Genomic DNA, 9,674 nt, shown 5'->3' with positions numbered 1-9,674 from the left:
GAACTTTCCAGGGTCACTAGTTGGGAAACAGTCTAAGCACCAACACCGAGAATGAGCATTGGAAATTTTAGAAGACTGAACTCTTGCATTTCAAAGTAATAACCAAAGTCTAACTATTAAACCAAACTCACACCAATGTTTTAAAAACAAGTCCCTGCCACCCCAGTGTACTAGTTTTAGCAAGTATTTATTAGGAAATTCTGAACAGCTGAGTAATATCTTTATGTCCAAAAAGTGATATAAATCAGGAACCCCATGTTCCTATTTAACACGTCTTCATGACTTCAGATCAAATTTGTTTGGTTTGTAAGCAAAATGGTGATTCCTGTAACTAACATCTTTGCACATACTCAAGCTAGGCTGTAGAAAGCTACCTCTATGTAGTCAGTGCCACAATCCCCAACACAAGATTCAAAAGCCGAAATCTAATTAGCAATTCTGAACAAACTAGACTGAAATCCTGCCCACTCTGACCATTCGAAATAAAAAAATAAACCCCTCCCCTTTGTAATTGCGTTGCTAAGAGACTGCAAAATGGCCCTAGTTCAGCTAAGGATAGACTAAAATTAAGATGATTTCTTCAGTATTAAGTGCTTTGCTGAACTGGGGCCTTAAAGATAACCAAGGTCATATCCAACACTTTCAGAAAGTCAATTCACAGGCCTTAAATAAATTCTGGCTTTGGATGAAGGATACGGGACTTTCAACCTTATAACATTGCTTTGAGGTATTTCACACTGAAAGGTGAAATTTTAGAGGCTGCTGTGTTTCATACTATCATCAGGCGTATCTCTGAAAGCAAAAGCTTTATGCATTTGATACAGTTTGCAATGAGTTTGAATACCTGTGTAGTTTTTATGCACGAGTAAAATAACCTCAGCATTATTTTTTTAAAAATCAATTATAAAAGACACTGCAACTTCAAATCCGTGTTTTTAATGTAAGATACCATATATCCAAAGTATTTCACAAATATTTTATCAAAATCCACTACAAAATCATCATGGATGAAAGTTTTTCTGCTAAAACTTTTAAAAAGAGAAAAAATTATGAGTGGACCATATGCTATTCTGGAAGCAAATCCTCTCCTAGCTCTTCATCAGCAAAGTCATCTTCCTCAGTTCTCTTTCTTGCTGCAGTTTTTGGTCTTTCTGCTTGCGGGCCAAGTGGATCTATGTAAGAGGCATCTAGGGTTTAAATACATTTGAAACAGTTACCTACAAGTAATTTTAGCTTTGTTTCAAACAGAGAATCAAACAAAAGAGTGGGTTTTAGCATTACACATCTGTAACATGTCTTTGAAATGCAGACTAGAAAAAGCATATGAACACTGAAGGAGAACAAGATACCGCGTTCAGGAACCAAGGCACGGCACAAGAGCAAAGTACCTGAGTGCTAGCGATAGAAGCTTTTTTTTTTCCTCCTCCTTTTTTTAAAAATAAATTTCTATTTATTTTATTACAGTCATTAAGTGAGAAAAAGACTTCAGAAAAGTGCATGGAACAGGAAGACTGATGAGTTGGTTAAGGAAGGGCATTTTAGGAAGTACCACATTTCACGTGGATTTGGGTTTTTAAACCCCTTTGAAAATTCAACCTTAGTGAAGAACTTATGACTGCAGAACCACAAGAATTGACTAAAGGATGCAGCAGACAAATCAAAAGTAATAAATATTTACATGGGTCACATTTCTTAATATTTACAATTACTTTATAGTGAGCTCTGAACAATGAAGCTAAAGCTATTCTTCATATTTATTTCATGAGGAAAATGTTTTCCTAATTGTCTAGTTTCACATGCTCTTCCAAGAACTTATTTTTTCCATCTCCCCTCTCTTTAAGGGCCAGGAAAGTAAGAAGGTATAAGATGCCCACTTGCCTATTTCTTTACTGCCGCTACTTTCATAGGGTTCACTTGTTCCAGGCAAAGCTTTTAGTTTGGCACTCAGTCTTTCCCCTTTGGTACCACCACTATCTGGGAGGAAAAAAAAAAAAAAAGTTGAAGACAAATAACATGCTGTTATGTTCTGTGAAATCATGATACAAGAACAACAAATTCAGCTACTATCTGTCAAACAAGATTTGGAAGAAACCATCTTTTCATGATGGATACAGTACACATTTGTAATAGTGGTCATTAAAACACAATGGACACTGTGTCCACACATGTGTGTGTTTTAATTTAAAAAAAAATATATATACAACCTTATTTACTTTGGAGTAAACACATTAAAATATTTCTGCTTCAAATGCTGACATTTCAGTTGCTTATAAATTACGGTCACATTTTGGAGTTAAAATAAGCATGATAAATATAAACACTGTCACAATGTATACAGACATTTCATATGTCTGTGCACTTACTAATATATTAGTATGATCCACCTGTTCAATACCATCAAGGTTAAATACAACACTAACTTTCCTTTTAATTAGAAGAGTATATTTGGCATGTGCTGTCCGCATGGCAGGCAGGCGCAGTTCATGTATACAGACCATCCTGGCCCTGCATCTTGCTGTAAACACTGTGCTGGCAGCTCAGTTTGCAGTGGGGCCCCAAGGAATGTGTCGGCTCCAAGGGCTGCCTCGTGCCCAGACAACATCAGATTAACATTCTCTTGCCACAGCAGTATTCCAGACACTTTAAATATTCTGTTCACCTCTGAATCTCTTTTTCACATTCATGGCAAGCTTTCAATCTCATCTGCTAAAACAAATTTTTATGCCATTTTTTTCTCCTAGGAGAAAACATAAATGTTTCACGTTTGGCATGGTATATTTACAAGGCAGGACATGCCACGCAGCCAAATACAAACATGCTCATTTACAACGCGAAACAATGCTGTTATTAAATGTCCTCCATCTGTAAGGAGGAAAAATGGGTTTCATTCAGCAAACATTAATAACAAAGTCTGGACTTGGCAACACATTTCCATTGTCTTATTTACTATAAATGTTCTTTTTCTAAATATTGTTACTATTTAAGAAAAAAAAAAAAAACCAAAACACTTCCACAAAGATGACAAACCTTTATTTCTCTATAAATACTACTGCAGACTCCAGTTTACTCAGCCCTGAATTGGAAGACAATGTTTCTGCTCCAAGAAAGATCTAATACATACAGTCACATGTCAAACAGTTAATATGTTTACAAGACACAGATTACGGTTGAAACTTCAAAGCAAGGAAAATCTATTTTAATGTACATTGACCTCCCTTGGATCAATTCTCACTGACAGGTTTCATGGAAAAAGTGAATGCTTAACAAAGGATTTGAAGAAACTGAAAGATATCAATGGGTTTGATTGGGGGGGATCAAACAAAGGGCTGTGAAATTACAGAAGGGCTGGCTCTTGATGTTAGTGGGCTTTGGACAGGCCTGAGCAACAAGGAGGCGAGCGCTGAGCTTCAAAGATGGTGTGGATGAAAACATTTTGAGGACAGTTTAGAGGAGAATACAAAATGTTTAACAGGGAGAGAAAGAGTAGGGTAGGAGTAGGCACAGAGTCTTGTGCAAAGGAAAACAAGTAATTCACAAAATAATGAATAAAGTTGGAAGAAGCAGTAAGGAGATCTAAAGACAGGAACGATACAGCAGCAACTACACTAGGGGAAGACTGAACTAGTCAGAGAAACTCCATAGGTTTAATTGGTTGGTTCCAGAAAGGAAGAACTGGGTGTAATGAAAATAAAAGAGGAAGAAGATGGCATATCAAAGGTTTTCAACCATGAAGGAGGAAAACACATGGGTTTCAGTGATATTACCAGAGGAAGGTGAAAGATTTTATATTAACTAAAAGAAGAAAAAAAAGGATGGTAGACAAGCCAAAATAGCTGGAATAAACATAACACCTGCAAGTTACCTGTACATCTCGCTGCCTTAAAACAAACAACTGAAAACAGAAGCTTTCTTGAACATCCTAGGACCCTTAAGTTTTATTAGGGCTACATCCAAGAAGGGAATAAAGCAGTAAGTCCAAAATTTGAAGCCAAATTTCCCCCTCTTTTCTGTCCCCATCCAGTGGATGGCCAACCTTTGAGGTACCTAAGCCTCACCAACTGCCCCCCCTGCATAGCTTTAAAGTTCCTTAAGCACTTACTGCTATGATTGAGGTGCCCAAAATAGCCATCCTGAGCAGCAAAGATGCCTTCAGGATATTCAGCATGCGACCTTGGTGCCTAAGCTCTTCTTTCCATTTGTGAGCCAATACAGTAAATGGAATTGTGAGTGCTGTTACAGTGAGCAAATGTAGCTGTTCACACAAATGTAGCTTTTTAGGCTTCAGACTTCATTCAGTTGCCCAAACGCATTATTTACTGTGTTTAATGAACTGAACCAACTCACCAAAGGGTTAATTAATGCTAGAAGTAGTGCAAGGGAAGCAGCAAGAACATATGACCAGGAATGGGAAAGAAAAGAAGTGCTGAGAGGGGCTGGACTCTTCTTTCCAGAAGCAACAAGTTATTTGATCAGTACATCCCACCCTGACTAAATGCACCCTGGAAAACACTATGAAGACTAAGCGTCTGTGGGCACAGTGCCCTCTTAACACTTAAGCAATAAGAACATATGGATGCCTTACTAGATTAGATTAAAGATCTATCTAAACTGGCTTATTGTCCATACAAAAGAACAAGAAGCTTAGGGAAGAGCATCATAAGTAGAACAAGCATATACAGTAGCTCTCCAAGAATAATTTCCTAGCCTCCAACAATTTGTAAGTCAAGCACGTGTTTAGGGGAAGGGGGCAGCTCTTCATATTTAACAATGGATTGATTGATTTATTCTCCAAGAACTTGTTCAGTCTTTCCTTGTGCCCCTGTGAAATTTTTCCATCCGTAACAACCCGAGGTAAGGAGTTCCACCTTTCATTTACTCTGAACCTACCAATCTAGCCCCACCTCCCCACAGAAAGGAGCACCCTGCCCTTTCTGCCCTGCATTGCATCCCCCTCCACATGCTGTCAAGTGGTAGCAGGCTGTGCTGGCGCAGGTTACCAATACGTTTAAAACTAATCTAATGAAAATTTTTTCTCAGGTGGATCAGCAAAGTAATACAGCTCACCTTACCTCTATATGACCATTATATCTACAGCAAGAGTGAAGGGAAGGTTAACATCTCTTCTGGTAGCAGCCCACAATTAGTATAAATTAAGCTAATATGCAAAACCACATCAAGTCTCCATGGACTGCATTACGCTCTGAGCATACCTAAAAATGTGGAAGAGGAGCATCTTTCATTTTAAAGTACATCTGGAAGAGAATAAGAGGTGTTTGACACCATCTACCTTACATGGAGATGTCAGCAGCTCAGGAAGCAAGAGGTCTGCCTTCAATGCCTGCCTTCAACTCTGGGAGTTCAAACCCACAGTTCCATCTTTCAGGAGGAGTGTCCTAGTTGTTGAGCCATTTGGGGTAAGGCTGTTCTTGACACTCGGCCATGGGATACAGGATTTGGCTGCCAATATGGCAGCTATTAAAAACTCTGCTGACACCATGATCTGCCAGAAGTTTAAATCTCATCTTGAAATTACTTTTTGTAGTTCTGTTTGCAGATAAATCATCTATACGTTTTTATTCAATATACATACATAGGTAATTGGGCCAACGTTAAGGAATATAAGCTTGCAATGTAGACTTCAGGATTTTGGTGTCCTACAGTGAAGAGAACTCAGGGGAGGAATTGTTTTTAAAGCATTGCATCACAGACATGCATACTTTTGGTAGGTGAGTTTTACAGTTTCTACTCACCATTCCCTGCGTCCCGCCTCAAATCCAGGAAAAAGATTTTATACACATTCCAGCTTTTGGATGATGGGAATGAAACTAACTTTCACTAAAGTAATACACAGAAGAAAACAAAGCTAATATTGGTGCAAAGGATAATAATAAAAACTCTGGATGAAAAGCTTTTTTTGTAGTTTTTCTCTACTAATAGTAGAGCTTTGAGTGTTAACATCTGTCTGATTGCACCTGCAATCAAAGGACTACAGGTAGACATTTCTCCAACTGCAAATTAATTCTATCTGCATTACTCTAGTAACTGTACAAACACATGCTCCTAATTAAATAAAGTTCTTTAATAATGGAAGACCACTGCTGAACTAAATTGCTCTCTGTATCTAAGCAAACCTTCACTGCAATTAATACATGCTTCTTATTTACTTATTGTGCTTTTATGTAAAAAGTATGTTATCACTGTAGTTCAACATGGAGGCCAGTTCCAGTGTACTCAGTCTGAGTTGGTAACATGGACACATACACATAAACTGACTGCAGGAACATGGTTCCAGAGTTGAAAAAGCAACAGTAACTGATTAAGCAGAGCTGGTCGATATATTTTTAAAATCTGATTTATAAATATATTTACTCTGTAAAATGATCATACTTGAGACTTGGATTATCATGCTGACATTATCTTCCCCTCACAGTCTGTGTTCAATAGCCTTAACCAGGAACTATGCATATAAAGACATAAATAATACACTCTGCATGCTGGTATCTTTTACAGTGCACTCCTTCTCATCTGTTTAAAAGTCATGCCTATAATGTTATATTTAGGATATTTACATTGTTGTATTATAATATGTTCTGTTCATTCAGATTTGTTCAACTTCCTCCAAGAACTGATTTGAACTAATTCCTTCACATACAATTTGGAGGGGAAAAAAAAAACCAAAACAACCAATCAAAGTAGAAAACTTAGTTTTTAAAAAAATGGTTAATTTTATATGGCAGAATAATGAATAAAGCAACATACTGCAAAAGTAATCCTATTTTGGAATAATCCTATTTTAAGTAGTGATATCTAGCAAAAAAGATTCTAAATCTTTTTAAGTGTTTCTGTACTTCCTACTTAGCAAGATACCTGTGTGTATATCACTTCAACGCATAAAATCCATGATATTTATATTTATTTTTTAAAGGAATCTCACTAGTTGCAATTACAGTGATAAGATCAGAAATTCCTCCAGTATCACAAAGGACAAATTAGAATTGTTAGTACTGTTTTACTCATTAGGAAAAGATACCAAAGGGTAATGTTGTTTGGTAATCTACCTCCTCTGTAAAATGTTTACGTAAAAGTGCATAGTGGGCTAATGCTTTTAAAGACTACAGATGCTTCACTAAATTCAGAATGTGTTTAAATGCAGCTCTGTGTATCTTTCATATATGGGATGAAGACACCATCTTTGGAGAAGAGAAGGCTTTAGTTTCGTTTGACCAAAGAGAACAGTAAGTTCAGCATAGCAAGCAGAATATTATATTAAAACTGAGAAACAGCATGTTTGTATATGGGATGTTTGTTTGGGATGGACAAACCCATTTATCTACTGACATCATCACAGGTGAAATGAAAAAGGGAAAAGAAACCTAAATTATTCTCACATGGTTTCCTTTCCAAATTCGTCTGGACAGCCTTAGGTAACAAAGAAAATGCAAAGTGCTCAGCCTTTCATCTTCTGTATTCAGCACGGCTTCTTTGGGCTCCTGTCCGAGACTGCACGGCTCCTCTCATCCAGTACAAAACTCCCCATTCAGAGAGCAGGGCAAATGCAGACCAAGTAAACACTGCTATGGTAATGTATTCCTTAAAGTCATACTTCCCCTTATCTATGAAAGGCCTTATGCCATTGAACAGTAAAAATCTCTTGGAGTAGTAAAAACTACAGTGTCCTAACTTCCAAATTCTGGATGTTACTATCACATCTCTGCAAAACACAAAAAGGTGAGTATGAAAACAAGAAAATATTATTGGAAAGGAAATATTTGAGAACTGCGTAAACTCAGATGTACTTTTAGCTCCCTTCAGGGTTTTGTGGTGGGGTTTTCTTCTGGTTTTTGTTTTGGTTTGGTTTTTTGGTTTTGTTTTTTTTTCTCTTTTCTCCTTTTTTAAATTAAAAAGATTAATTTTAAGGGAGTGTACCAATGTCATCTGCTTCAACATGAATCAAAAAGATTGAAAATCATAAATCTGATAATTGTGGGGAGAAGAAAATTTCACTTTTTATAATAAGAGTTAACAAATGGGTTCAATTTTGGGGAGGCATTTTAGATTCAATGCTTATCCTTCTCACAAGACGAGCAGACTTTAACTGACGCTGATATAGATGTCAGTTTTCTTGGACTCCCTTTTTCCATTCTGTCTACCATCCATGCATACACTAATCATAGAATCATTTCGGTTGGAAAAGACCTTCAAGATCATCGAGTCCAACCATTAACCATGCCCCCTAAACCATGCCCTGGAGTACCCCGTCTACTCGCTTTTTGAATACCTCCAGGGATGGTGACTCAACCACTTCCCTGGGCAGCCTATTCCAATGTTTGACAACCCTCTCAGTAAAAAAATTTTTCCTAATATCTAACCTAAATCTCCCCTGCCGCAACTTGAGGCCATTTCCTCTTGTCCTATCTCCAGACACCTGACAGAAGAGACCAACACCCACCTCACTACAACCCCCTTTCAGGTAGTTGTAGAGAGCGATAAGGTCTCCCCTCAGCCTCCTCTTTTCTAGACTGAACAGCCCCAGCTCCCTCAGCCGCTCCTCATAAGACTTGTGCTCCAGGCCCCTCACCAACTTGGTTGCCCTTCTCTGGACACGCTCCAGCCCCTCCATGTCTTTCCTGCAGTGAGGGGCCCAAAACTGAACACAGGACTCGAGGTGCGGCCTCACCAGTGCCCAGTACAGGGGAACAACCACCTCCCTGCTCCTGCTGGCCACACTGTTCCTGATACAGGCCAGGATGCCGTTGGCCTTCTTGGCCACCTGGGTATATTCTTCAAATTATGCTTTGGTGCATCTCATGCACCTTCTGTTTTAATTTATATTGGCAAAGTAGTAGGTGTCCTATAAAGTACAAACCCTGCTGACTTAGTTCTCTTTCCTCTTAGCTTCCTCTTTAAAAGCAATTTTAGATTGTATTTCCTAAAACAAGGAAGCCCGAATTAATAATAGTCCTAATATAAATAACTATATAGGCACAAAATATTTTGGGGAAAAAAGAATAATCTGTTAGGAATGCCAGCAAGTGGGGGGCAGTGAGCTGGTAAGAGCAAAGAAATAAAATATGCATCATACCTAAAATATTTGGAATGTCTACACACTTCATTTAGCTAGTAAGTACTAAACTAAGGAGGATTCCATGCTTCACTGGGTTCAATAATGATAACAAATCCCTCATGCAGTATAGGAAAATGATCCCTTTTGGTCTTGGCAACACCACTGGAAAAGACTAATCTTGAAATGTATACAAATGTTTCTTTTTTTTTATTTTGAAGCCATTGCTTTATCAAAAGTGTACTAAGATTCTGAAATAAAATAATGCATGCTTATATATCATATGTGTCTTCACACAGGCCATGTACAGAAATTTAATAAACTGCAAAATACAGACTCATAACCTGAGTGAATAATGCCAAACATTGGACAAAATAATGTTTGGGTCTTCAGGTTTCTCTCAGGCATCCTCAGTAAAAGGTAGACAAACTACAACATAGTCCTTAACTGCTGTTGCTGTGAGTGTGCAGTTTCTTCACTGATAAGGTTCCCCAGAGTCAACGTTACTAATTAAAAAATGTGTAATGCCTTTGACTCCTTCTAAAAATATATATAAGTAGTACATCTCACCACAACTTTTAATTAGGAATCCCCAGCAGAAAGTTAACTCCAG

General features: G+C 37.8%; 1 protein-coding gene across 7 annotated transcripts in view; it reads right to left on the bottom strand.

The window, feature by feature from the left end:
- Nucleotides 1-920: 920 nt before the first annotated feature.
- Nucleotides 921-9,674, bottom strand: part of IFT88 (intraflagellar transport 88) — a 50,278-nt gene continuing 41,524 nt past the window's right edge. For 5 of the 7 annotated variants that reach the window (XM_052812539.1, XM_052812540.1, XM_052812541.1 and 2 more), the window contains 2 exons: nucleotides 1,875-1,974; nucleotides 921-1,187 (listed from right to left, as the gene is read on the bottom strand). In XM_052812539.1, coding sequence (XP_052668499.1) covers nucleotides 1,118-1,187; nucleotides 1,875-1,974 — 170 coding nt within the window. In that variant the 3' untranslated portion in view covers nucleotides 921-1,117. The remainder of the gene's footprint in view (nucleotides 1,188-1,874; nucleotides 1,975-9,674) is intronic. The other 2 variants (XM_052812545.1, XM_052812542.1) reach the window with 2 other exon arrangements.

The sequence above is a fragment of the Harpia harpyja genome, chromosome 17 (assembly GCF_026419915.1).
Source record: "Harpia harpyja isolate bHarHar1 chromosome 17, bHarHar1 primary haplotype, whole genome shotgun sequence".
Classification (NCBI taxonomy): domain Eukaryota; kingdom Metazoa; phylum Chordata; class Aves; order Accipitriformes; family Accipitridae; genus Harpia; species Harpia harpyja.
Note: the sequence above shows the minus strand (reverse complement) of the source record. Positions and strands in the feature narration are given on the sequence as shown.